The sequence below is a fragment of the Anas acuta genome, chromosome 3 (genome assembly GCF_963932015.1).
Source record: "Anas acuta chromosome 3, bAnaAcu1.1, whole genome shotgun sequence".
In the NCBI taxonomy this organism is placed as follows: domain Eukaryota; kingdom Metazoa; phylum Chordata; class Aves; order Anseriformes; family Anatidae; genus Anas; species Anas acuta.
The window spans coordinates 33,238,659-33,265,489 of NC_088981.1; the positions used below are offsets into that span (position 1 = coordinate 33,238,659).

The window sequence follows — 26,831 nt, forward strand, 5'->3', positions numbered from 1 at the left end:
GATTTTCACGTTCTCATTTTAATGGTTAGAGTCCAAAGTAACACCTCCAGAACAGTGAGAATGAATGAGCATTTCCCAAACACACTGCAGACATTTCCGCAAAACAAATCACCCATCTTTGGGAGAAAAACAAGGTATTTCAATACTTAAATTAGTTGTTTGCAATTCACAAACAGGTGATGAACCTCAGCTTTTTCACACTTCACCTTTTTAGGTGAAGGACCCAGGAACAGCTACAGAATTAAAAAACGTGAATGGGATCGCCAGAAATCTTTCTTCGGAAAATGAAGTAACCTCATACAAAGTTGCGGGCAATGGCCAACACTTTGGAGAACTCTCCTTTCTGTCGCAGGGTATATGGTATGGGTGTTTTTATTCTAGTCCCTATCGGATTTCCATTGTCCTCTATGAGTACCACGTTGTTAGAATCAAACCTAGGCGTCATGTGAGGGCCAGGCATCTTGTGCCCTACAATCAACGCCTTCTTCTTCTCTCCTTTGATAGCCAGAAGAATCTTGTCTCCTACTTTGCCAACTCCAGTCTTGTTATACACGTGGATACATTTTGGTGGCCGGTGGTACGGCGTGTTCCCCAAGGCGCTGTTGTCCACCACTCGCACACGAGTAAGTTTCTGTATTGCTCGGCATGCCGCGGTGATACTGGGAAAAAACAGGAAAGAATGAGAGAGAGACCTCCCCAATAACCCTTGGGGAGCAAGGGCAAACCCAGCAACAGGATCTTGTCACTGCACAAACCACTTAGAAGACGCCAGCAACATATACATACCACACGGGTGACACATCTAGTGCATTCAGTGCGCTCTCTGAAAGCCAGATGCTACTTTGAGCTTTGCACACTCTTCACTAAATGTCAAACATAAAACAACCATTCTACTCTGAAACATGACTAAAAGATGGCTTGCATTTACTGTTGTGTTGTTTGTTTTTTTTTAGCAACTGTGGGTGATTCAGTTCAATTTACAAGCAAAAAAAAAAAAAGTGATTGCTTCTGCCAGAAACAGCTCAGAGGAAGCTAAGATTCAAGACGAGCTCTTTCCATCTTGTAGACACTCCCCAGCAGTAAGGACTTTTCTGACTAATCTTTTCAGTGAAGTCTATGAGGTGCTCTCACCTTATTCTGCTTGCAGTGAGACCTCTGAGGTCCTGCTGTGGCTGTGCTAAGCTGCTGCCAATTAGAATCTAAGAGATCCTCACCTTCCCCATGTGGGAGGCACCCAGAGAGCAGCAGTATCTTCTGTATCTGCTTGCAACGTGCAATTATCAGGAGTGAGGAATAACAGGAACACACTACACGGTACCAAGTCGGTAGGTCTGATTTTGAGTACGCTTGGGAGCAGCAGGGATAAGCTGAGAAATAATTCAACCTCCCTTCCGGGAGCAGCTATTCGTTTATCGCACTTCATGCTCCACTTGCCAGGCTCTGGCTGCATAGCAGGGAAGGCAGGAGGAAGCTGGAAAGGGACACGAGTGCTGCTGCAGGAAGGAGAAGGGGAAATCTAGGCAGGATCAAAGCTACAAAGCAGCAGTAGCTCCTGGGACTACAACAAAACCCGGCCCTGGGCACTCTCTTAATCCCCTTTCTAGACCACAGTCACAGGAACGACTACTCTCACCCTGCAGACTGAAGCCCTTCAGGGAGCTAAATGCTGGAGCGTACCGCAGGATGAGGGTCTAGGCTTTGCGCAAGGCACTGGAGAAGAGAAGTAAATGAATTTAATGAGTTTTAAATGCACTGAGCCTGGAACAAGCACCTAAAGAAAAATAGCAAAATGGACGGTGTTAAGGTACAAGGAAATCACTTCTCAGGTTATTCTTGTTCTAAAGAGCAGAAATGATAAACTCGGGAGGAATTTTAAACACGTAATTGGCTTTACATCAGCAGGGGCTGGCTGTTGCTTTTTTGCACTTGGCTGAGAAACACGAGCACTTTTATCTTCTGCTTGCAGGCCTCTGCATCACCATCTAAGGCCTGAAAACCTTCGCCTGAAAACCTCCTTCCCAGCACAGGAAAAATGCAGAATTCAGACCGCGTTCTGTCTGCCAGGAACCTGCATCTGTTGTTGTGTTTGGGCTCACTTCACAACCTGCGAAGAGACATCTACGCTATTTTTTGACTATATCATCCTTTTTAAACGAGAAATACTCTGTGTTCTTCTTGATCTGCTTCATGGCATCTCTTTCAGTCAGGAAGCTCTCCCAAGGAAACAAAAGCAGGATCTGAAAAATTACCTGAAGTGACGCTGGCTGACTGCGCTCCTTAGGTGGGTTAAGGAAAAACCCAGCTGCCTGTTCAAGAGGGCCATTTGGATTCTGGCAACACGACCTGTGGAAGAAATAAGAGAATTACGAAACCTGGAAATAGCACAGTGTTCGTTTCACTTCCTTTTCCTTCTGGGAATGTCACACTAGAGTCTCAGCAACTCTTCAGACGTTGCAATCCACATCGCACAGAGCGCTAACGGCATCGTTAGCGTGCCACAAGAGCCTCTGCCAGGTTCAGCAGACAATAATTCGGATGCTTAGACCATGAAGCTGGGTTAGTAACCCCATACTGCAGTCTTCCGTGCCCAGGGATGAAGATCCTTCTGTGCACTGCGAAGCAGGTTAACAACAAACGGGTTTGAGCATTCTGGATGTGAACAGCTTCTAGTTTAGAGACCGGAGTGCCCAGCAAAAGCAACCAACATTACCTATAAAACCAGGTAAAAAGCCAGAGACACCCTGCAGAGCAGCACCAGGGCTTACACAAAGCAAGATGCTCGACGAGCAAGGTGTTCAGCAGCTGTGTTTAGAGCCTGCCCAGGAGGAAGAGCTCCCCGTGCCTTTACGGTGCCCGCTCAGCCCCAGGCAGCAGCGCCCCGGTTGCAGCAGAACTGGGTTACAGGGCTCACCTCCGCCCGTACCGCACCCTCCTCCCTAACTGCATCCCGAGCTGCTCCCTAACCTCATTCTGTCAGACTGATGGGGAGCAGCCTGCACGCTCAGCGCTCAGTCACTGCGGCTTATCTGAGCCCAGATCACTTTGCCAGGCAGACACAGGCAGGGGGAGGAAACAGCCCGGATCTGGATCCCGTCCTCCTGCAGGCCAGCCCAGGTAGAGTTACAACTATCTCTGTGGCTGCAGCTGCTGCTGTGACCACGCTTACCTGGCCCTCCACAGCGTAACCAGCACGTGCTCTGCCTCTCTCCTGCTTAAATGTTAAAAACACGTTGACCTCTCGTCTCCCTTTGCCAGTCCTGATGAGCACAGGGCCAAATTCCAGAGCAGCGTGTCGTAAAACAGTTTCCTTATCTTTTAAAATAAAGCCAATCTAACTTCACTGGGGGGAAAAAACATCCACAGAGCCTTGCGACAGACACAGCCTCTGTTGTTCTCACTACAGCTGAGCAAAAGCCAGGCTACATCTTCCCTCTCTCTTTATTCTTTTTATTTTTCCCCAGTGTTTGCTAACCTGGGGTTTGCAGCTGTCCTACAGAGCACACATTACCTGAGAGCTGGACAAGAAGCCCTGTGGATCTGCACCACAGCCACTTTGCAGCAGCACTCCCCGAGCGAGGCGAGCTTCCTCAGCTACCTGACAAGCCAGCTCACCTGTCACCCGGGCAGGTTTGGGACAGAGATCAGCCATAATCAAAGCCTGAGGTCATTTGCTGACAAAGCCACGTTGCTGTGGGGCAGAAAATCTCCGAATGACTCCGCGCTTCTGCTCAGAGATCACCTGCACTGTTCCCTCTCCTGAACGAGACCCCAAAGAGGCTGCATTCATCGGCAGGGAGGACAGCAGGTCCCCGTTCTGCACTTGGGTGTCCTGTTTCCCTGTGGGAAACTCAACCCCAGGCTGTAATACTGCTCCGAAACCCTCCAGCATCGCAGCGAGACCTTGCAGCCCCCTAGAACTAGGCAAGCAGCAGCAAGTCGGCCGCTCTGTTGTCACTGACGGGTGCTTTTTGGGGAGCCCGTCGTGTCCCCAGCCTCCATTCCCCATGGTCACCTCACCACCCGGTCCCGGGAGGAGCCAGGGTTTATTTCTACCCTGTGGCAGCAGTGAAGGTTCGAAGGAAGTTACAGAGCTTCGGGCAGGGGCAGAAGCAGCAGCACGAAGTGTCCGAGGACTGTTTATTTTTCCACATGACTCAGTACCCCCTCACTGCTAGGAATTATTCCTCGGCGCATTAAGATGTGTCACCGGCTGAGAAACTCTGAACGGGTGACTGTTCGGCATGAAGCATCCTGCTAGGAGCTGAGTAACCAGGGAGGACGTTTGCAATTTGCAGGAAGGTTCGGGGCGGAAGGAAGGGAAGAACGCATCTGCGGCACCGCACACAGCATGCAAGGCTGCAAGGGGCTTTGCGAGCAGCGAATCACACCTGCAGCTATTGTAACAGGCCGGCTCCCCTTCCAGAAATGAGCAATGATGGTTTCGCTCTGCTTCCAGGCTCTCCTCGGCCAGACACAGCTCTGCCTTGATGGTCCCGTGGCTGTGAGCAGGCAATTGATATCCTCTGCCCTCTGTTTCGCCCTGCAGCGAGGAGCTCAGCCTGTGCTCCCTTTGTTTACTTCCAAAGGCGGCTCTCCCGGGGGGTTTCGGTGGATGGCAAGGGCATCCCCACAACCTTCAAGCACAGGAAGATTTGGAGGAATTCCCACTTAGTCACCTCCACGCTCCTCACCGCGGAATTACCTTGCTGGGACTGCTGGAGGTCGCCTAGCCCAACCTCCTGCTCAAGCAGGATTAGCTTCGGAGCTGTTCACGCTAGGCAAGAGCGGCGTTAAGCAGCGCCTCGCTTCCAGGAGCACTTGGAGGGACCTAACTTCTTGAGAGCCGAACCTGGCTTTGCTTCTCTCCGCCCCACGTACCCGTTAAAAGTTTGCACAGACTTCAGAGCAAGATTCAGAAAGGGGTGAGGAATCGGCGCATCCAGTATTCACCGAGGTGACACAATTTCTACTTCGCTGGGTCCAAATATGCAGTAATCCCTACAGCAAACATTCCCTTCTCGAGGGCCCTTCAGCATTACCCCACTCGGTGCAATAGGCTCGCATCAAATCCAGTCACCACTCAACAAGGAAACTCTTCACTGGTTTCAAACCTCTGCTGGTTGTTTACCCACTGCACCACTTTCAAGTGCCGTACTAAAGCGACCAACTTCACCATTTTCCCAGGAGATTAAAGGAGTGATTTCTATTTACTGCAAGGCTGCAGTGGCTTTTGAATGGAGAATTCTGGAAAACTTCATGCCAGGTAACTGGAGCGGGCCAGATGCACCATTTTCATAATCCACATGCAAACATGAGAGCAGACCTCTTCAGGGAGACCACAAGAAGCAAGAACACCTTCCAGATACTGCCTCTGAACCCACGTCGGGGCACGAAACGCCAAGAAAGGAGTCCTGTGTCCCCACAGCACACGTGTCCATCGCTTCCCCTGTGCTGGCTCCAGCACGTGCGTCAATCAGGAACCATTTTCAGCAGGATCAGCACCCCGAGCAGCCTCATCGCACAGCCGCACGAATGCTGGACCGAGGGGATGTGGCAAAACACGAGACTGGGATTTCTGCCTTGTCTGGCGACCCTGACGTGCGTTGGTCCAAGTGAGAACATCTCAAGAGATACTTGCTCCCTGGTCCCAAACCAAGGTCTGTAGTTCTGCCGTCGTTCGGTAATTTCTGTTCCTTCCTTCTGCTGGGAACTCATCCACTCCAACTGGCCACAGGGAAAACCCGCGGATGTGCTGAGGCCGAGCAGCCAGCGCCTGCTGTCAAACGCACCAAATGAAAGAGGAAGAAATATTCCTCACCTTCAGAGCAGCGATTTGAGCTGAAGAGCGCACCAGCGGGAGCCCACGTGCCCTTTATTCTTCTCAGAGACCGAAATAGACCTGCCCTGGGCACCGCAAGGATGTGAACTGCATCTGTCAGCCATCACTAAAACACGGGAAATAAATCAAGGCAAGGCACACCACGCAAACACCTCACCCCAGCTCTGGCGCTGGGGGGTTATTTATAGGATGTCTGCCAGGGTGAGCAGCGAGAGCCAGCTGGGAGCTACGGGGCTCGGTCCATCCACGGCCCTCCTCATAGAGGAAGCGGTGTGATTAAGGGCTTGGGCGTGTTAGAAGTACACAAGATATTCATTACCCGGGCATAATTGGTTGTGCATTAATGACAGGCAGAAAGGCCAAGATTGGCGGAGGAATTAAGGCTTCTGGGGCTCCGTTTATGAACAGGATTAGCTATTAAACGGGGCATTTATTGATCCAAGTTACCAACGGCAGCTCACTACAGGTGTGTCTGTTAACAGCTCGCAAGGGCAACACACTGACCCCGTTCCCACAGCCAGGAAGGGCAGGCAAAGAAGGGCTGGACACCTGCAAGAGAAAACTTACTTTTGACACATTAAGGATCCGGGAGTCCCAAAAGCACTTGGGGCTCTTACTGCTCCTGCAGCCGAGCACCTTAATCCATTATACACATTCGCAGCCTAAAATAGCAGAGGATTATTGCTGTTGTACCAGCAGGACATTAAGCTGTGGAGAGGACAAGGGGCAGGGGTGCCGGGGCTGGGACCTAAAGGCGAGGGGGCACCCTAAAGGCGAGGGGGCACCCCAAAGGCACCCAGCACCCCCAAGCAGCGCTCTGCTGCCCGTGGGGCTGGCGGTGCAGCCCAGCCCTGCCTCGCTGGTGCATTTCGGGGCGCTGTGCGGGCCGGGCAGCCCCGTCACGCCGCCTCCCTCCCCAAATTCCCCCACAGGCACATTTCGGGGGCGGGCAGCCCGCACTTCCCGAGTCCCCGCCACACACCGTCAGGGCGCAGGAATCCCACCCCACCGCCCCAAAAACCCCGGGGAGGCTCGGGGGGGGACGAGGCCGAGCTCGTTGCCCCCTCCCAGCGCACAAAACCCCCTCACGGGGCACCAAACCCCCTCCTCAGCACGGAGCCCCCTCAGCGCGCACCCCGCTCCCTGCCCCCCACCTCCCTCCCTACCTCGCTTCGGAGGCCTCCGCTTCGCAGCGCAGCTGCGCATGCGCGCCGCCGCCCCCTCGGCCCTCCCCTGGCCGAGCGGAGCCGAAGATTGCCGAGAGGAGCCGAAGCCGCCCCCTCCCCTCCCCTCCCCGCCCCGCCCGTCCCGGTGCCGGTCCCGGTGCCGGTCCCGGTGGCCGGGGGGAGCCCGGAGCCGTCCGCGCCTGGCCCCGGGTGAGCGCTGCGGGGCGGGGGGCGCCGGCTGCCATCTTGGGGCGGGTGTGCGGGGCTCGGGCAGCGCCGGGAGCCCCTCGGGGCCCCGGTGCAAAGCGGGGGGGGTGGCGGGGGTGCCGTGGTTTTGGGGCGGGGGGCGCTCGGCGGGGTCCGCGCCGTGCCCTGCTGGCCCGGTGTCCCCGGTTGGGGTGGGAAAGGGGGGGGAAATATCCGGGATTTGGGGCTGGGAAATGCGGATTTCTCGGCTGGGAAATGCCGGCTGCAGGGTCCGGGGGCTTCCCGCAGCGCGCTCGCCTTTTGGGGTGAAAATGCACCCGAAAGGTAAAACCCCAAATCCTGTTTTCCCAAGAAGAGGCAGCCCCCAGCCCCGCTGCAGGGGTTGTACCCTGTGTACACCCTCACCATCGTACCCCATCCTCATCCTCACCCCCTAAATCCCCATGGGAAGCCTTTGGGGTCTGCGCTGCCCGCTGTGGGGTGCGGGATCGGGGTCTGCTAGGGACCCGATGGGGGGTTTGGGATATAAAGGCTCTGCTGCTGGAGGCAGGGCGGATGGGGCTTGCTGGGCCCGATTTTCCCCGTGGGTTTTTTTTTTGTTTTTTTTTTTTTTTTTTGGTGCAGAGAGGGAACGTGACGGTGGGGATGTTTGGGAAACGGAGCCGTCTCCCCGTCCTTTAGCAGCGCCGCTCAGGCCTTTTCCTAATCCACTTCCTAATCCCCGAGAGGGGGAACAAAGGGGAGAAGGAGGGGAGCAGCACCCGGTGTGGGCACCCCTATACGTGGAGCCGAGGCTCCCCAGCAGCACCTGGCTTGGGGTGGCTGTGCGGTGCCCACCCCGCATCCCCATCCCCATGGTAACGGGGCAGAAAGGGCCCTTTTCCCATGGCACTGGGTGCCCACCGACAAGGAGAGGGACGCGGAGACCCCACAGGGGTGCTGCCACCCCAACTGGCCCCAGCCATGGTGCAGGAGCGTCCCCCGAGATGCTGCGTGACTCAGAGGAAGGCTCGCCTTTGTCTGCGCTCCTCCTCCTCCTCCCAGCTCCCCGGGCTCCTGTCGGGGCTGGGCAAGGCAGGAAGCAAACGCTTTGCTGCCAGCGTGCTCCCCGCTTTCACCCCAGGTCAGTGTGACAGCCACAGCCGCTGGAAATGGGGGAAACGGGAGTTGTCTCCTTTTTTTTTCCTCCTTTCCCGCATTTTGCAGGCGGGATTTACCCACCCTGAGCCACCCGGAGAGGGCTGGGACGCGCAGGAGCTGCCCCGAGCGTGTCCTGCTCCGGGGCTCCTCCGCCTGCAGCTCCCACGGAGGCTGCGTGCCGCAGGGTAGCAGCAAAAAGGGGGCTCAGGGGACGGGCCTGGTGGCTTTCCTAGCAAGATATTAATCAGAAAACAACAAAGGGAGGATAAAAACAAACATGTGCGTACGTGTACGCGCCCTGCGAGAGAAAGAGGGCGAGATATATCCGTGACGCCGGTGCCAAGCTGGTGGAGCCGAGGCTCGCAGCATGAAGCGGCTTTTCTCCGGGGCTGCAGGCCCGTGCTTGGCACTGCCCCCTCGCTTCGTGCTCCTCCGGCGTGGAGCTGGGTGTCTGCCCTCTGCTCCACATACCGATGGGCCGCAGCGAGCCCCGGGCTCCCTGGCTGTGCCTGAGATGCTGGATGCTTTCCTCTGGGCTTCTCCGCGGTGTTTGCTCCCCTCGCTGGGTTGTTCCAGCCAGCTGGGTGTGCTTGCGATGGCTCAGCAGCACCAGAAAGGCTCCCCCGGGCTCTGACACCATCCTCGGGGGATGCTCCTGCTGAATCCCTCGCGGATCTCCGCTGCGGGGTGGCAGCCAGCGGGGCTCTGGCCTGCCCTCGGTGCTTCCCCTAATTAAATCGGGGCCGTCGGTAGGCTCTGCCTCGGGTCCCTCCGAAGCCAGGGAATGAGACAATCTTGGCATTATCTGTTACTTAGAGGAAACCCAGATGGCAGCAGGCCTCGTCTGCTGCTTGGAATAGTCGTCAGCAGCTGGTGTCTTCTGTCCGATGTCCCAGCAGAGCCTGGTAGTGACACAGCCTGGGGGTGGTCTCTGCAGCTGGCTTGACAACACCTAGGCTCTTCAACCAAAAATCCAGCCCCTGGGGGGGGCAGAGAAGACCTTAACAGGGTTGGATCCCTCTGTGCATCAGCTGGGTTCCCTTTGTGTGGAAGCGTTGTGCTCTGGAGGCTCCCGGGTGATGCTGGCAGGGCTGCCGCCTCCCCCGGGGTGACAGGCTGCAAGCCGGTGGTTTGGGTTTGCTGGGCTCTTCTCCTCACTCGAGGCACCGAGCTGGGAACAAATGACTGCGTGCCTCCCGAGCTGCGGTAACTGCCCAGGGGCTTGCTATTACTCACGGGGAGGAGAAGGCGGCGTGAGTGGCAGCGTTATAAATCTGCGAGGAAGGAGCTGGAGTGGTGGCGGACGCTAAAACGGCGTGGTGGACGCAGGGAGGCATCGGCTGGGAGGAAAAGGAGAACAAGGGAAAGGTGATGGTGAGGAGGAACCACCTTCACCTGGTGGGGAAGGTCGGGGTGATGAGGGACGTAGAGGAGATAATTGTGAAAAGCGAATCCAAGCACAGGTTGGAACAGGTGATGGCTGTTGAGGTAAATTAGATGGGGTCAAGGGGACAAAGCCTTATGAAATCCACCTGAGAGTACTTTAAAATAGGCTAAAGCAACTTCTGCATGGTGAGCAGCCCCTTCAGAAAACATCTAGTGGAAGGAGATCCCAAGAGGATCCACAAGTCACGCTAAAAAGGAGGTCTGATGTTCCTCTCCGACAGGAGACCCTGGCTGGGGTTTCTGAGCAGGGTGGGTTGGTGCTTTGCTGGGGGGGAGGAAAAATGCGAGGCAGGCCTGGTGCCAGGCTGTGTGTGCTCGGAGTGTCACCTCTAAGGGATGGGAAGTAATCACTGCTGTCCCCGTCACGGGTGAGGTGTTGCTGAAGGACTAGGCTCGGATGTAGAGGGAGCGCTTTGGAGGATGTCCACAAAGCAGAGAGCGTCCAGGAAAGTGACAGAAATTATTAAGGCTTTTAGAAATGACATGGGAGGAAGGATGGGAAAAAGTAGGGCTGGGTTAGCCTGAGGAAGAAAAGAAACAAATTTGTTTTTACCAATTTGGCAAAAGGTCAAGTTATAGCTTACATGGCTGAGTTATAGCCCGTATGGTTACGGACGAGCAGTAGCTGGCTCTACCTCAAAGCTCAGCATCCCTCCAGACCACCCGTGGAGGCCCCTTCCAGGCGGGCAGCGGGATGTGCCGTGTTGGCTACCTGGCGAGGAAGCAGCCAGTAGCCATGGGAATATGACTTGGCTTCTGTAGGAGGTGCTGGGGAGACGGGTACGAAAATACTCCGTCTAAATCCAGTGTCGGCGCTCGGAAAGGGATGTTGAGAAATTGAGGAGAAGGCAGGAGGGTTGCAGAAGGATCTGAGGGCTGGGGAGGGAGCTTTCCGGCGAGAAGCGGGAGGAGATCGGTCTGTTTATCTAATCAAGGGAAAGATCGAGGTGGGACTCGGTTATCCTGCGTGAGGATAACACGCATGCCTTGTGAGGAGGCTCCTCCAAAAAAGCAAGCACCATCCTGACCTCATCTAACACAGGGTGATGCCCAGGCTCTCCGACACTCTCCACGTGTGTGCCTCTGCAGTTTGTCCCTCTCCTTGCCCCAGCCCATCATCTATCTGACTCTTCAGGTGATTTATGGCATCCCTTCCCCTGTGGCCCTTGGCTGCTTGGCCGGATGAATACCCACCACCTGCTTCGAGGCCAATAATGCCCAAAAGCGAAAATCCCCCTACCAGCCCGTGGTCCGGGGCTTCGTCACCTGTAGCTGCTGTTTTATTTAGGGTCACTGGGCCGCTTTCCAGCCCGCGAGGCGATGTTTCTGTCTGAGCCTGCCGAGCAAACCTCGGGAGGGAGGTTGGGTGAGGTGCTGCGGCAGATGGCTTGCTAAAATCTCGCTCCATCCGCGACTTCCCTTTCACCCACTAACGCGGTAATGCTGTTAAAAATAAAGATGAGCCAGTTTGCCTGACAGGATGTCTCCCCTGTAAATCCCCGCCGCCTAGCGCTGGCGGCACCTCACTCTAATGCATATCTCCGTGTTCCCTTATCCTCTGTGGTAAGGGGAGCTTCAGAGCTGGCAGATAGCTGCTGACTATGGTGGCGAGTCAGGGAAATGCTTTGATGCCTGTTAAGGGGGAAGAATAGGCACTCTGAACGGGACTGGGAACACCCAGCCTAGTCCTGAAAAGCTGCTGGAGTGCTGGGAGCCGGCCCGGCCCACAGCAAGCGTGCCCGCCTGCTTTTTCCTTGGCACCCCACCCTCCCCTGGGGCTGTTTTCGGCTTGCCCGATCATCCCTATCAGCCTCTAATTGCCTCCCAGCCTTTCAGAGCATCCCTGAGCTCGTCCCTCCCTAGATGCCATCTCGCCTTGCTGGTTGCAGAGCCCTTCTTTCCCAACACCACCTCCTTTCCTTGCCGAGCTGGCTCTGGAGGCCCCGAGCAGAGCTTTGGGGCACCTCCCTCTCCTCCTACCCAGCACCGGGACCTCGTAAGTCCTGCTCTGTCTCCCCACGTAGAGGTGCATGCGTGCTAATGCCCCGTTTTGCCTGCAGGAGCCTTGTGCGAGGTGGATTTCCGAGTCAGGGAGGGTTTGGGATCCGTAGGACAAAGTGTTCTTTCTTGCTATTTGGAAAGAAGAAAATCCTCGTGTCTGTGTTGTGAGGAAGGGCTCTGTGGGTGAGAGATGCTTCTGGGCTCAGAGCAGGGCGCTTAACTCCTCTGCCTGGCAAACTCGTGTCCGTGCTTCGAGAGCAGGGAACGTACCCAGTCCTGCAGAGCCTGAGCATCGATCTTTGATGGAATTGAACCAGCAGTGGCAAAATTCATAGTGCACAGCACTGCTCGCCTGCATGTGCGGGCAGGGAGACATCTCTGACATCTCCCTGGCTCCCTGAGCCAGTGGGGGCAAACTGAAGCTTGTGCTTTTTGCAGTTCCTCCTGTAAGCAGCTGGAGAACCATCCAAAAACACCCTCGGTTTTAATCCCGTGGGCTGTGCAACCCTCGAGCAGGGACAGGACAGGTGTAACTCGCCCAGAAGGGTAAGTCCAACAGCACACTGTGTTTCTACGTCTGGTCCTGTGGTCCTGCTGTTAACACGGTGTGCTCCAGGCTATAACTGGACACACATCAAGCCGCGGCTGAGGCTTTCTGGTAAAGCCACTGGGACCGCCCTCCCCGTGCCCCTCAGGAGGGGTGGAAGCTCAGAAATCGATCCGAGCCTCTTAATCGTCCTCTCCAGTCCATTTGGAGCTGGTAAGTGCGACGGCACCGAGGATGGCTCCAGGAAATGAGAAAGGGGAGAGGAGCCAGGAGGTCCATTACCCTCCTGGTGGGTTTGAAGGCAGGAAAGCGATGGCCTTCTCCAAGGAGGAGAGGAAAAGGCGAGGTTCTAAAAATGAGCCTGGCGTGGAGAGGCGGCTGGGCTCAGCCAGGAGGGAGGGATGGAAAAAATGTGGTGGTGGCTTTAGGAGGAGCCAGGAGCTGGCACCGGTTGTTCTGCCTGGATGGGCTTCAAGGCTCTGCCGCCATATGGGCGTTCGGATCAGCAGCAGCACTGCGGGGCCTGTTCCTCACTGCCGGGTGGGGGTATGCCTTGGGCCGCAGAGAAATTGAAGAAGGCCTCTGGTAGTTGTTGTCAGATGTCCTTGCTGCCTACAGCCCCTGAAACCCCATTCCTCTCTCCATGGGGGTGGCAGCAGCATCGTGGTCCCTCTGCAGGACACAGGCAGTGCCCGAGCCCCCCACCACAGCCCCATAGCAGCCAGCAGCCCTCCATCGAGCTGCTGGGAGAAGGTCTTGTGTGGTGGATCTAATCAACAGGACGATCTACCCAGAGCTTTGGGGTCTGATATTAAAGATATATATACTGAGGGTGCCCTCGAGTATGATCCCGGTGGTGAGGTGACCAGCCCTAGGTCACCCTCCCGCTGTCTCCTGATCCTCCCCATGACAGGAGGGGGGATCCAGAGCGCTCGTGCTCCCTTGACTCATCTCATTTCCACCCAGAGAGCGCTCGGTGTTGGTAAACAGCGTGTTATAAATAGGCAGGCGGTGCTATATCGGGAGCTTTGCCTGCTGCCGAGCGCAGGCGTCGCAGGACCCGGGCCTGGCTGCTGTGGGCAGGGCTGGGCAGCTGCCTGAGCACCGGCTCTGCTCCACCTGGCCCCGAAAAAGGTGTCCCCAGGCTCCCAGCCTTTGATGGGGAGGCCAGTCGGGTGGCATCAGAGCAGGGCAAGCTGCCAGGGGGGAAATTCCAGCCTTGCTGCTTGCTTACGGGGCTGTGGTGTGATAACCCCCACGGGCCTGGAGCGCAAACAAACAGGCAGCTTGGCAGCGGCCGGCCGGCCTCGTGGGGAAGGACAGAGGAGGTGCTGCCCTCCTGCCTCCTCAGACTTTTCCACAGCCTGGTTTAAGGCAGGTAAAGCTGCCTGGTGCTCTACTGGAGGGTCGGGCTGGCCCCTCAGAGCCATGAGGGCACCTTGGAAGAGCCAGGCTGGCGGCCCCCTGCTCTCTGGTGTGTGAGGTGAGACAGTGGTGCTGCACCTTCTTCGTGGATAAAATGTCCTTTAAACGGTTCCTGCCTTATCTCCAGCAAGTGGCACAGGTCTTCCTGCACGGGGATCTGGAAAGGGCCTGCTGGGCAGCCTCTCATCCCTCACACAGTAACAGAGCACACCGCTGCGCTTCGTGGCTGGAGAGCGCCTGCCCCAGCAAGAGGTTTTGGGGGTGGTTTTCTTCCTTTTCTGTTTTTTTTTTTTTTTTTTTTTTTTTTTCCCCAGAATACCCCATAGAAAAAAAAAAAAATAAAGCCCTGTGACAGCAACAGAGATGCAAAGGCCGTGTTTGTTGTGTGTGGCAGCGTTTGCCAAGAGGCTGATAAGCCCTGCCATGAACGCTGATGGTGCGTAGCGAGGCTGGCAGCGAGGTTTGAGGGTGTCCCGGGGTGCAGAAATGGGGCAGCTACCAGGATGTCTGAGCATTTGTTGGTTTAAATGGGGTAAACTGGACTTCATTGGGACAGTTGGTGCTTCTCGAACTGCCGTGTTTATTTAAAACCAAGGAGAGCTTGCTGGAAGGCAACGGGAAATGCGAGGATAAGCCTGGGAGAGGGGACGAGGCTTTAGGTCCCGGTGTGGCTGAAAGTCAGCTCTGTGAGATCTCAGGGTATCAATGCTAAGGCAGTGTGTGGCAGTTGTCCCTTTAGTGTACCACAGGAGCCTATTTCTCTCCATCAGAGACAAATTTGGGTTGAGCTACTCAATCTTTGCTGCCTCCACCGTGAAACCTCAACTGGGGCTGTGCTGATAACCAGAACGTGTAGCCTGGGGTCAGCGAATGGTCTTGGAAAACAGCTGGTGCTTGAAGCAGAGCACGGTGCTCTGGTCTGTCCCTTTTTAGGCAAACACTTTAATTTCGCTGTGTGTTTAAGCTGTGATCACTTCAGCGAGAGAGTCTTGAGATAAGTGCGTGCTTAGCAGCTTTCCTGAGCAGGGGCGATTTCTCCTGCGTGAGGATCCATGGAGAAACATCTCACCAAGCATTAGCCCATAGAGCTGCCAAGGCTAGATTCGTGTTGGGAGAAATTCTAAACAGCAACCTCATCTGGGTTATTAATTAGTAATTAAACTCTGACTGCCATTATCCATTAATTGCTCCTGTGTTCCTGCGATGCGTTTGGGAAGGCCAGGCTCTGGAGGGATCGTTTGCTGCTCGGTCCTGTTGCATTAGGGGCCTCAGCTGCAGCTCCAACAGGTGACTTGTCACTTCATGGAGCCGTCCTGCTGCGGTGTGTTGTCCTGATCCAGAAACCAGAGAGGGAACAGCACTTTCCAGTGTGTGAACCAGCAGTCATCAGCCTCCCTCAGGTCAAGGCAGGATTTCGGTGGTCTTGGTACGTGTGAGCAGGGGCTGTGGGCAAGAGGAGCCCGTGTTACCCCCTGCAAGCCTTGGATGGACTTTCTTAGGTTTGGTATTTGCCCTCGTGGAGCTGTGCTCCGCGTAAACAGGGACTCAAAGTGGCTTTGCCCCATTAAAGTGCCATTTCTCTGTTTACCCGAGCATTGAGATAGGGCTCTGGATGACACAAGGCTTGCGCTGCTGCGCCTCGCCTAAAATTCAGAGCCCTCCTTCAAGCCTAAGCAACCACTTTTTATCTCCCACACCTCTCTCTGCGGCTCTGGGAGCCGGGCTGCTTGCCTTCGAGTGCCACTTCTGTGTCCCTGCTCTTGGCCGGGTGCCGTCAGCTCCGTGCCCAGTGCCCGACCGGCACTTTGTTCCCTGCGTTCCCAGCCTGGGCCCGGCTCCTCTTGCCAAGCCCAGAGGGTGGAGAGAGGCTGGTGAAAAGAGCAGCCCGCTCAGCATCTCTCACGTGCTGCTGGCTGGCTGCGGGCCCAGCCTCCCCAGCCTGCTGTGTGTGCGTGGCTCCTGGCTACAGACCCCTGCCCAGCAGCCCGAAATCAACCCGAAAACTCGAAAGGAGGTGTTCAGTCCTCGTGGTGCTCAGCAGGTGTGCAGAGATTTCCCTGCCTGTGGTTCAGGTCCCTCTGGCAGCAGCAAGCATCCTGCAGAAGAGGGACCGGGACATCTTCCAGCACTGACACACCAAGAGGGGCCCGGCTGTCTATCCGGAGCTATGTGGATAAGGGCTCGGGGACAGGGTGAGTCTCAAGGCTGTTTTTGGTGCCCACCTCGCTCTGCTGTGACCTTTGCTGCTTGCTCAGCTCGCAGCAGGAGCTCAGGCTGGGTCTCCTAGCCCTGCCTCGTGGACCGTGCAACTTCCCTGCCTTCCCTGTTGAGCTCAGCGGCTGCTGAGACCGGGTGCGTGTGGGGAATGATGTGTCGTAAAACCTCAAGGATTTCCAGCGTCTCGGTGCCCCGGGTTGGACGTTCTCATGGCCAAGGTCACCTTGCTGCGTGTGGCCGTACCGGCTGCTGTGTCAGCACTGAGTTTTCCCCACTGGCCGCCGTGTGCCGGTTCCTGGATGTCCTTCTCTAACCGTCCTGCCTTGCTGGCCGCCTCCAGCCCTCTCTCCGGGAGGGCCCTCTGCTGATGCTGGCTGTTGTTGAGGAACAATTCCTCCTCTTGCTTTGGCTGCTCAACCTCTTATCAGCGTGCAGCCGCGAGGAGAGCCCGGCTCCGCGTGCCGCAGGGCTGCCATTACCTCGCCCTTTGGAGACCAGCCCTGGCAGGCGAGCACCGTGCAGCGAGGAGGAGGTGAGGCCATCCCCCTGCAACCCCTGGGAGCTGCAGGATGCATAAAGAGCACGGAAAAGGGCTGATGCAGCAGCACGCCCTGCCAGCCCCTGAGATGCTCCTCGCCGTCACCGCGCGGTGGCTTGCATCATGAAGGGTGTCCTCGGTGGTGAAGTGCTGCGGGTGAGGGCTCGCGATGGTGCCCAGGGGACAAAATCCCCATGTGGCTGAGCTCAGTGCTGCAAGGAGGTCGGTGCCTGCCACGCAGGAGGAAAGAGTCAGTGTGACCTTGAGAGGCTAGCTCAGAAACCTGGTTTTGGGAAAGAGATCCTGCACTTCAGGAAGGAGAGCTGGGTGTGGGTGAGAATAGCCAGCCTGTGGAGGCTGGCAGGGGACAGACACAGGGCAGGAGGGAAGGCAGATGTGGTAATTATCCCCCAGGGAGAGGATTAAGATCAGAGATAAACAGGAAGCTCCAAGACGAGGTGAGCTTACTGATAAACAAAGGGAAGGGGGGTGAGAGGTGCGGAGCTTCTGCTAAAAACGTGCACCTGTGCTTCACTGATGAGATGGCTCAAATTGAGGAGGAATGTGAAAATTCAGAGGGAGAGACCACCAGGGAGATCTGTGGGGCACCCGAACAGTTCAGCTTTTGAGCACTGTGAAGGAGCAGCGGTGTTTGTGCAGCAAAGATCCCCTGTAAGGAGTCATTCTCCCCCAGAGGAACGAAACAGCCCCTGTGCTGCGGGGATCCAGAAAGCAGAAGGTGTTTTTGGGGGGCTTACACACATAAGCCCAGCACCAAGGAGTGAGAAGGCAGCGTGGAGGGTTTTGCAGGAAGCAGGAGCCTCAAGACGTGCATCCCTTTAGGATCAGCCTCCAGCAGGAGCTGGGTCTGGCCTGGAGGGATGTGACAGGAGGGCACTGCTGGAGGGCTGGGAGGAAAGGGATGCTCCTGGCTGGGGTGTAAGCCACAGCTTTTCGGCTAGGAAGGATCTCCTCCAATCCTTCTTCTTGGCTTTAGGGGAAAAAAAAATACTTTTGTGGGACCTGTTTCTGTAAAATGTGGCCTGCGTTATCCACAGGCTCGTGAAATTCGTCTTGAATGCCTAATGGTTGGGATAAATGATGGTTATGGTAGCGCCGTGGGCAATGTGCGTGCACGAGCCGTGTTCCTGCTAGAAAGGAGACTGAGAATGGGGCCATAAAACACGCGGGAACAAGGTAAATGGCTCGGTCTCTGCAGAGGAGAATCATCCTTCCCCGAGCTGTTGCGAGTCTTTTGGTATTTCTCTGCACCAATAGCTAATGCTCCACCGGCGTGCGTGATCCACTTGGGTGTTAGGAAACCCCAGAAGGTGGTGAAGAAGGGAGGAGGCGTAGGGTCCTGGAGCAAAAACTGGCCCAGAAAGAGTACAGGAGCGGCTGAGCAATTCCCAGTGTGATATAAAGAAGCAGAAGGATGGGGTTGTACACTATTAATGACCCCAAAAGGTGTGTGGTGGGGTACCCAGCACACGAGGGGTTGGGTGAGAGGTGCTGAGAGCATCAGAGCGCTGTCCTGGGAGTCAAGGTCATCTCCCGCACCCAGGCTGTGCCGTGCGCTCCTGGCGGTGTTGCTGTAGGGTCGGTGATGCTCTCCCAGGGCTGCTGAGGTGTTAGCAGCCTCCGATGGGGGCCCTGGGAGCGTGGGGCTGAGGCCTGCAGCGAGCCGAGCGCGGTGATTCAGCCTCGTAAAGCTCGGTGGCACGCAGCCAGGCGGAGGAAATGGTGGGATCATGATGCAGCAACCATCCCGGAGCCGTTCGCTGCCATCAGCCAGCCGTGACTGAACGCCCACCCCACCCTTTTGGTGGCTAAATGCCCTCCCTGGCAGGGGGAAGGTGCGGGGAGACAGCACCTTTTGGGAGAAGGAGTAGTCGGTGAGGAAGAGGTGCACCGAAAAGCCGTGGGAGCAGGCAAGGGAGGCTTTGGGATCGTGCACAGTGGGACCAGCTCCTGGCCCCCAGCCCTAACGGGGCCGTGCTGTGCCAGCAGGCAGGCACCTAACCTGCCCTTTCTCTCCCTCCCCCAGGGAAGACGATGAAGCTGTAGAGATGCTTCCCTACGTGATCGCCACCCTGGGCTCAGCCGGGGGCACCTGCAAGGCCGCCTCCTGCAGCAACAGCACCAAGGATTACTGCTACAGCGCCCGCATCCGCAGCACCGTGCTGCAGGGGCTGCCCTTCGGCGGCGTGCCCACCGTCCTCGCCCTCGACTTTATGTGCTTCCTCGTAAGTCTGCCTCCTCCTCCTCCTCCTCCTCCCGCTGCTGCTTTGGCACCTTCTCCCCTTGGTTAGTCGGGGGGGGAGGGCCGTGGCCTGGTGGTGAGAGCTGTGGGGTCCCAAATGCCCCAGGATGTCATGAGTAGCTCTGTCCCCTCCTACCCCCGTTCCTGCACTTCTGCAGGCGGAGGGCAAAGAGATAACTTTGCTTTGTCTCACGGCTCTCCCTCTGCTCTCCTCCAGGCACTGCTGTTTGTCTTCTCAATTTTGCGGAAGGTTGCTTGGGACTACGGGCGCCTGGCCCTGGTGACTGATGCTGACAGGTAAGCCTGGGCACGGATATGGAGCTTGTCCTGCACAGCTCCTTCTCCCCAAGGGGAAAGGGGTGGGCCACCAGGAGTTTCTGGCAGGGTGAAAAGTGAGCGAGCTGCAGCTCATCCTTCCCATGCTCTGTGGGAAGAGACCTGCGCTGACCCTGGGAGCACGACACACCTGGACAGGGCTGTGGGGACCTCTCTGTGGGGCCAGAGCAGGGATGGCAGAGGGGATGTGTCCAGCAACCCTCTCCCTTTGCTTCTGGAGGCAGTGTGTGTAGCTAGATTGTCAGGAAGCAGGCAGAGGAGCTGTAGGGCCTGTGTATCTGCTCCTGTGCAAGTGGGGATTTAGCTTGCAGGTGCTAAAACATCACTCCTGCTGCTCATCCTCCCTGCCCAAGGTGTGTTTGGGCGACTGAGCCTTCTGGCAAAACTCAGGGCCCCTCGGAGACGGTGATTTTGTGTTGGAGGCTGATGCTTGGGGCTCCTTTTGGGAGCAGACCTTGCTAACCAAGCCCTGGAGGGAAGATCTTCTCTGGCCTCACCCCCAGCAGGTTTTTCTCCTCCTCAGGACGGCGTGGAGCCCTGCTGGGTGCACAGTGCCCTGCGACAGAGGGGCCCCGGCGCCCGCTCCCCTGTTGTAACCTCTCCTTTTCTGTTTCTGTGCCCCCAGGCGCCGACGCTGGCAGACGGAGCGAGAGGAGCGGGAATAGTATGTTGTTTTTTCAGGGTCTTGTTTCTCCTCTCTTTCTCCCTGTCTCTCTCTTTCTCTTCTTTTTGCAGTTTTCTCTCTTGCTTCTGAACTAATCTGAGTGGCTGGGAGCTCAGGGCTTGGATTTGTGTCTCTCAGGGGATTCACACTTTGCTCTTCCCCTCCCCTTTGTGTCAGCCACCTCCCGCAGCTGGGCACTCCCTGGTTTTCCCCTCCGAGCCCTTAAATGTTCCCTGCATGCAGCAGCACCAGGAAGCTGCCGGTGGAGGCAGAGGGTGCCGTGTCATGCACCCTGCTGTACCTGCCAGGGTCCTGCTGTGTGATGGGAATAAACGTAGCTGTGATGGAGTAGCTGGAAATGACCCTGTGGCATCCTGGGGTCACCCAGACAGAGGGCAGCCTCCTTTATCTCATGCTGGTGAACCACAAGGACTGCTCTCAGGCTCGCTGCAGGAGCACCAAGGTGCATCTGGCAGACCCTTACACAGCTTTTCTCTTGCCTTCACCCCTGCGAGGCTGCCAGGGCCAAAGTAAGTGGCTCTTTTTCCTTTAGCACCTACCCCTTCCTGCCTCAGCGCTGCTCAGAGCATCCTCCAGCACCTCGGCCTGGCATTTCCAGACCTTTCCTCCCTGCTCTTCCCTCTTTCTTGCTGCTTTTTTATCTAAGTAAGGACCGTTCTTGCTGACGTGCTGAGTGCTACACGCTGCAGGGGAGCCAGCCAGCAGCACAGAGCCTGAGATGGTCACGCCGCTGCCATGTTTTTGTGGCTGCTCTTTGCTCCAAAAGGAGCAGAGGAATTGGAGTTGTGGAAGCAAAGGTGCTGGTAGCTGTGGTAAATAGCATGGAGGGGATGCCTTGCTCACGCTTGAATGCTTCAGTAGTGGTTGGCCCTGCTTCAGGTAGGCTGGCAGCTCTACCAAGGGGGAGTCAGGTAGAGGTAGCAGAGCTCTGAGGCTCAAGATGTGGCCTTGCAGGGGGGTTTGGTCACCTCTGTTATCCTCCTGAGCGCTTGTCTCTCTCCAGGGGTCCTCTTGTTCCTCTTCCCATTGCTCCCCTGAGCTTGCTGGGGCTCTGCTGTCACCCAGGCCTAGTGCAACCCATCCACCTCTCGCTCGCCGTGTTAGTGCTTCGCTTTAAAAAGCCTCCAGCTGGATGCAGGTCCCCCTGGAGCTCCATCTTCAGCTCCCCGTCCATGGCAAGGCCGGCACCCAGCATCTTCACAGCGCTGCCAGTTGTCCTGGTCATGGTCTCTGCATCCCCTGCAACGGAGCTGAGTTAATCTTATCACAAGAGAGTCTTGTCACGAGGTGGTCTTATCATGAGAGCCATGGCTCTCTTCACAGCTATGCTCTCTAGTGTTTCTCTGCCCTGCCCAATGCTTTTCCAGCACCAAGGAGCCAGAAGCACACCGTGGCCAGCGTGCCAGGGTCTCCTCAGGGCTGCAGACAGCAGAAATTCACCCTCTCCCCGTGCCCAGCTGCAGGGTCTTGGGAATTTCAAAGGGCTGAGGGTCCCAGAGCTTGGCTGAAGCTTGAGCTGTCCCTGCAGTGGAGCAAGGTGCCGGGCCGTGCAGTTGCAGGGCTGTGTCTAATCTGTTCTCCTGTAGACCCATGACCTTCAGCTAATCTCCTTTCCCCTCCGGGCGTTGCTTCCAGCTAGGGGCTCAGCAGGTGCTGCTCTGCTCTGCAGGGAGGCCACGTGTCCCATCCTCTTCCCTTCTGCAGGGTCACAAGTGTCCTTGCTTGTTTTCCTCCCCCTAGTGTCACCTCCTTGTCTCTAGCACTCATCTCTCACCTGTTTCTTCTCTAGGTTCTCATCCATCTGCTCCTTCTTGAGCCTGTACTGGTTACACAGAGACTGTTTGCATCTTTTTTTTTCCCTTTACTTTTAGCCTTCAGAGCAGCCATCTCCCTTCTTGCACCTCCAAGGGCCCAGCCTGATGTTGTCACCTTACCAGTGCTATTTAATTTAGGTCTCTGGACCGTTTTCCTCTCTCCTTTGCCAGCCTGCCCTCTACTTTCATTCATAGCGGGGGCTGTTACCTGCCTTGGATGCTGCAGGTTCTTCATCGAGGTCCCTGCCTGTGTCTGGAGCGCAGCGGTTTGGGATAGTCCTGCCCTTCAGCCCCATGCTCCTAGCTGCCTCCCCGCTCCCTCTCTGGGTCTGCTGCCTGTAGAGGTCCCCAGATGAAGCCGAGGAGCAGCTGGGCTGAGCCTGGCTCATTTTTCCTCTTGAAGCCTGTCCCCTCTTGTGGCACCCTCTCCTTCACGTCTCCTCCTCCCTCTCTGAACCCTGCACTAAGCAGACATAATCTCCCCCACCGTGGCAGCTGCCCCCAGCCCCTCCTGGCAGGGGCTGGTGCACGATGAGGGAGCAGCACCCACATCTGAGCCCGGGGAGGCTGCCAGAGCCCGGTGCCACCCGAGGAGGGGTCTCTGCTTACTGCTTCCCTCCGCTCTTCGACGCTGTCCTCTCTCCTCCGTCTCACCTGGGGCAAACTGACCCGAATTAACCGCTGGCCTTCCGGGTGCTCTCGCTTCCCGGCCCAGCTGCCTCCTCTCACCCTCACCTTCTGCCTCCTCTCTCCCCCAAATTTGTCATTGCAGCGTCGCCTCCGCCCTGCACTCCGACAACCACGACCGCTACGAGCGCCTCACCTCCGTCTCCAGCTCCGTCGACTTCGACCAGAGGGACAACGTGAGTAGTGGCAGGAGGCAAAAGCAGGGGCTAAAATACCTGTGCGATTAATTTTCTGGGCATCCCCGGGCTGTGGAGAGCTTTTGTGCTCTCCGGAGGGGGGCCCCCGGCTTTCCTGGGATGCCAAGCTGCTTGGGGGGGGACAGCCACGTGGCAGAGTCCAGGGAGAAGGGAGCGCGGAGTGACGTGAGCCCCTCCTGTCTTCTCTCTTCACAGGGCTTCTGCTCCTGGCTGACGGCCATCTTCAGGATAAAGTAAGTGCTCCAGGACCTGCCTGCGGGTGGGGAACCAAAAGGGGAAAAAGCAGAGGCAGCACACGGGCTGGGACACAAACGGAGTCGTTCCCCTTGGGTACCCTTCAGAGAGGGGGCTGCAGCAGGCTGTGTGGAGAGGACAAGCAAAGACAGGACTAGATGAGGAGTCCCAGAGCCAAACCCAAGGTGACGGAGGAGAAATCCCAGCCCAGGTCACCTCTGCCTCGATCCCATCTCAGAAATAATCTGCTGCTCTCCCTGAGGCTTCTGCTAGGGGCACTGCTGTCCAAGGAAGGCCCACGGCAGTGAAAGGTGGACTGGAGGGTACAGAGAGACACATGCTGATGCTCAGGGGTGCTTTCCTAAGCATTTCGAGGTTTCAGAGCTCTGTGGGGCCGCATCAGCAAGGTGACAGATGGGACCCAGCATAAGGATGGGCATCAGGTGTGGCTCTCAGGGGCTCAGCTGCCCTGCAGAGGGCAGCAGCACTGGGAGCAGAGCTGCAGCAAGCTTTGCACCGCAGGCTTCTGCCTGCGCTGGTGCATGGCCAGGTGCTGGAGTGCCTCCCCAGGGCACGGCTGCAGCTGTAGGGCTTGATCCAGGGGTGTTGTGTGGGTTACAGGGGTGGTTTGCGGGTTCACAGCCGTCACCCTGTGCTTTCCTGCCTGCCCTCAGGTTGCTGGAGGAGGTTTCTTCACTGTCTTTCTTTCTCTCCCTGGCAGGGATGACGAGATCCGGGACAAGTGTGGGGGTGACGCGGTGCACTACCTGTCCTTCCAGAGGCACATCATCGGGCTGCTGGTGGCCGTGGGCGTGCTCTCCGTGGGCATCGTGCTACCCGTCAACTTCTCAGGGGACCTGCTAGGTGAGGGCAGGGAGCCCTGGTCCGGGCAGGGAGGAGCAGAGGCTGGGACGGGAGGAGCAGAGAGAAACCCTGGGTCCTGTCCCACTTTGGGTTTGGGGTGTGGGTAGGGTTTGTCCTGGGTGGCTTGGGTTTTGGGGTGCTTTGCCCCAGCCCCTCAGTGTAACCGAGCGTGCCTGTCTGCCTTTCTCCCCAGAAAACAACGCTTACAGCTTTGGGAGGACGACGATCGCCAACCTGAACTCCGGGTAGGTGTGGGCAGGGATGGGGTGGGTAACTGGGGCCCTCAAGGTGCATTTTCTGGATGCCCACGTGCTGCAGAGCCTTGCCTCCTCGAAGGCTGCGTTTCTGCCCTTCCTGTGAGGCTGCTGTCCCTGCTCCTACGTCCAGACTGAGCTCCTGGAGGCTGTTGGCAGGGCCTGTGGGTGATGCCCTGCCAGGAACACTCCTTCTGGCCCCAGAGGCTTTGTGGGGAGGTCCCTGAGGGCCAGAGCTGCGGTGGCAACCTCGTGCTGGCTTTAAGCACAGTCTCTCTCGTGCCAGGAATAACCTGCTGTGGCTGCACACGTCCTTCGCCTTCCTGTACCTGCTGCTGACGGTGTACAGCATGCGCCGGCACACCTCCAAGATGCGCTACAAGGAGGACGACTTGGTGAGCAGGGCTGGGAGCTCGCCCAGGCTTCCTGGGCCTCCTGTCAAGTTGGGCAGCCTCGGAGAGGGTGCCAGGCACCCCCACTTCCCGCAGCGATTTGGGGCTGGCGTGTTCTGCCTGGCCAAGGGCAGATCTCCTCCAGAACAGCAATCCTGACGCTGTGCGGGGAAATGAGAGAGGCCTGAGCTGGGTGGGCATGTGGCGTGCCCTATGTCTTCCTCAGGAGTTGCTCCAGCTGCTGTGTGGGTTTAGGGCTCTTCTCCAGTTGTTTTCGCCTTGTTTCATACTATAACATCCCTGTTTCTGAGGCGGCTGCAGTGTGAGCCCCCACCCCATCAACCTGCAGCATGTCAGGGTATGAAATGCCGACAGCTAACAGCAGCACAGGAGGTGGGGAGCAAAGGTTCTGCGAGTGTGGGGGCTGCCTTCTCCCACTGCTAGCTCAGGCCAGGGCCTTGGGGTTTTCTTTTTTTTTCTGCAGTCTGGTCTTTCATGCCACCCATACTGATCTGCACTCTCTTCCTTCCAGGTGAAGCGAACTCTCTTCATCAATGGGATTTCAAAATATGCCGAGCCAGAAAAGATCAAGAAGCATTTTGAGTGAGTCTGACTGTGTTCCTAATTAAAGGCTGCTCTGTAAAAAAAAAAAAAAAAAAATATATATATATATATATATATATATATATATATATATATATATATATTTTAGTGGAGTGGTGCTAGTGTTACCTGAAATAGCAATAATACATCGAGGTGAGGAGGGGGAAGCAGTCCGAATCAGTGAGCACTTTCATTTTGGGCGTCCTGCTGCGATTTTTCTGTGCAAATTTTTATCCCAATATGCAGCATTTTGGGACATGCCCAGCTATATCTTGCAGAGCCATAGGGGGTCAGCATGGTAAGTAGTGAGACAGGGCAAGTGATGAGAAGTGCTCAGCTTCAGAGCTGTGAGAAGCAGGCAGGAGGCGCTCCAGCAATAGCTGTGGGATGCTTCGCTGCTGCCTCTGCATTGATCACGCTCTCTGTAGAAAACTACATTCTCTTTTTTAACTGAACCCCCAAAAAAGAAAAGTTTCTCTTCCGTTGCCCCACACGTTGCTCCCAAAAGAGGGAGCAGAGCCTGCTGCTTTCCTGCTTTCCAAGATTTTGCTGAAGCTCAGCCCGAGGCAGGAGGAAGGGCTGAAGGTGTGGGCTTTGTTTTGAGGTGCAGCTCTGATGCAGTGTGTGAGGGGCTGGTTTTCTCTGTCTGCAGGGAGGCCTATGCCAACTGCACCGTGCTGGAGGCGCGTCCCTGCTACGATGTGGCCCGGCTGATGTTCCTGGATGCGGAGAGGTAAGCAGCCCCCGGTTTGGGGGAGAGGGCAGGGCTGGGGTGAGGGTACACAGGAGGTGGGGAGCGGGTTCTTCCCAGCTGCTTCTCCTTCAAATCCTGTGCCGTGAAAGCTTTTCTGAGCACCTTTTTTCTTTTCCACTCTCCCGCTTCAGAAAGAAGGCTGAGCGCGGGCGAATCTATTTCACCAACCTGCAGGGCAAGGAGAACACCCCATCTATGATCAACCCTAAGCCCTGCGGCCACCTGTGCTGCTGTGTCATCAGGGGCTGTGAGGAGGTATGTGGAGAGCTGGAGACGTTGGGCAGAAGGGTTAACGTGAGCATTGGGTCCTTGTACTGCCCACACTGGCTGGCGTCCCCAGGTCTCTGCTCTAACCTCTGTCCCTCTGGCCAGGTGGAGGCAATCGAGTACTACACGAAGCTGGAGGAGAAACTCAAAGACGACTACAAGCGGGAGAAGGAGAAAGTGAACGAGAAGCCTTTGGGGATGGCCTTCGTCACCTTCCACAATGAGACCATCACAGCCATGTGAGTCTTGCAAGGGGTTCTGCCAGGAAGGTGGTGTCTCACAGCTCTTCCTTGAAATCAGATCCCAGCCCCAGGGCGTTCACCTCAACGTGTCCCTGCTAGCCCTGTGTGTCACCATCTCCACTGTTCTCTTCTCCAGAATCCTCAAAGACTTCAACGCTTGCAAGTGCCAGGGCTGTGCGTGCCGCGGGGAGCCCAAGGCCTCTTCCTGCAGTGAGTCCCTTCACGTTTCCAACTGGACTGTCAGCTATGCTCCTGACCCGCAGAACATCTACTGGTGAGCAGCTGTGGGGTTCTTCGGGTCCCCAGTGATGGGAAATGGGTGCACCCTCACACTCTGATAGCTAAAGGAGTTGTTCTTGCCTGGCTGAGCCAGAGTTGGGCCCTGACTCAGAAGGGGAAAGCTTGGCTTCATGCCCCAAGCCCTGCTGATGCAGGCTGGGCTGTGTCGTGAACGTTTGTGAGGCTCAGTGTGGCTGTTCCTGATGCCCTCTTCCCCCCTCGCCCCACCCAGGGAACACCTCTCCATCCGGGGCTTCATCTGGTGGATCCGCTGCCTGGTGATCAACGTGGTCCTCTTCATCCTCCTCTTCTTCCTCACCACCCCTGCGATCATCATCACCACGATGGACAAGTTCAACGTCACCAAGCCTGTGGAGTACCTCAACGTAAGGCCTTCGGAAAAGGGCACGGGATGGGGAGCACTGAACCCACCA

At 56.7% G+C, this 26,831-nt stretch overlaps 2 protein-coding genes across 6 annotated transcripts in view; one reads left to right on the top strand and one right to left on the bottom strand.

The window, feature by feature from the left end:
• Positions 1-7,150, bottom strand: MRPL14 (mitochondrial ribosomal protein L14). Its single transcript, XM_068676557.1, has 3 exons — positions 7,006-7,150; positions 2,250-2,343; positions 1-659 (listed from the first exon to the last, which is right to left on the bottom strand). Exons 1-3 carry the CDS (start codon positions 7,043-7,045, stop codon positions 296-298), a joined length of 498 nt encoding a protein of 165 aa, XP_068532658.1. The 5' UTR covers positions 7,046-7,150; the 3' UTR covers positions 1-295.
• TMEM63B (transmembrane protein 63B) overlaps positions 7,065-26,831 on the top strand; it is a 25,952-nt gene continuing 6,185 nt past the window's right edge. The window contains exons 1-15 of one of the 5 annotated variants that reach the window (XM_068676540.1): positions 7,065-7,215; positions 18,574-18,772; positions 19,007-19,086; positions 19,751-19,789; positions 22,397-22,487; positions 22,704-22,741; positions 23,464-23,606; positions 23,800-23,851; positions 24,147-24,255; positions 24,785-24,855; positions 25,508-25,588; positions 25,741-25,864; positions 25,982-26,115; positions 26,255-26,392; positions 26,630-26,783. In XM_068676540.1, the coding sequence (XP_068532641.1) occupies positions 18,596-18,772; positions 19,007-19,086; positions 19,751-19,789; positions 22,397-22,487; positions 22,704-22,741; positions 23,464-23,606; positions 23,800-23,851; positions 24,147-24,255; positions 24,785-24,855; positions 25,508-25,588; positions 25,741-25,864; positions 25,982-26,115; positions 26,255-26,392; positions 26,630-26,783 (1,431 nt within the window). In that variant the 5' untranslated portion in view covers positions 7,065-7,215; positions 18,574-18,595. Of the gene's footprint in view, positions 7,216-9,924; positions 10,048-18,573; positions 18,773-19,006; positions 19,087-19,750; positions 19,790-22,396; positions 22,488-22,703; positions 22,742-23,463; positions 23,607-23,799; positions 23,852-24,146; positions 24,256-24,784; positions 24,856-25,507; positions 25,589-25,740; positions 25,865-25,981; positions 26,116-26,254; positions 26,393-26,629; positions 26,784-26,831 lie in introns of those variants that run through there. The other 4 variants (XM_068676537.1, XM_068676538.1, XM_068676539.1 and 1 more) reach the window with 4 other exon arrangements.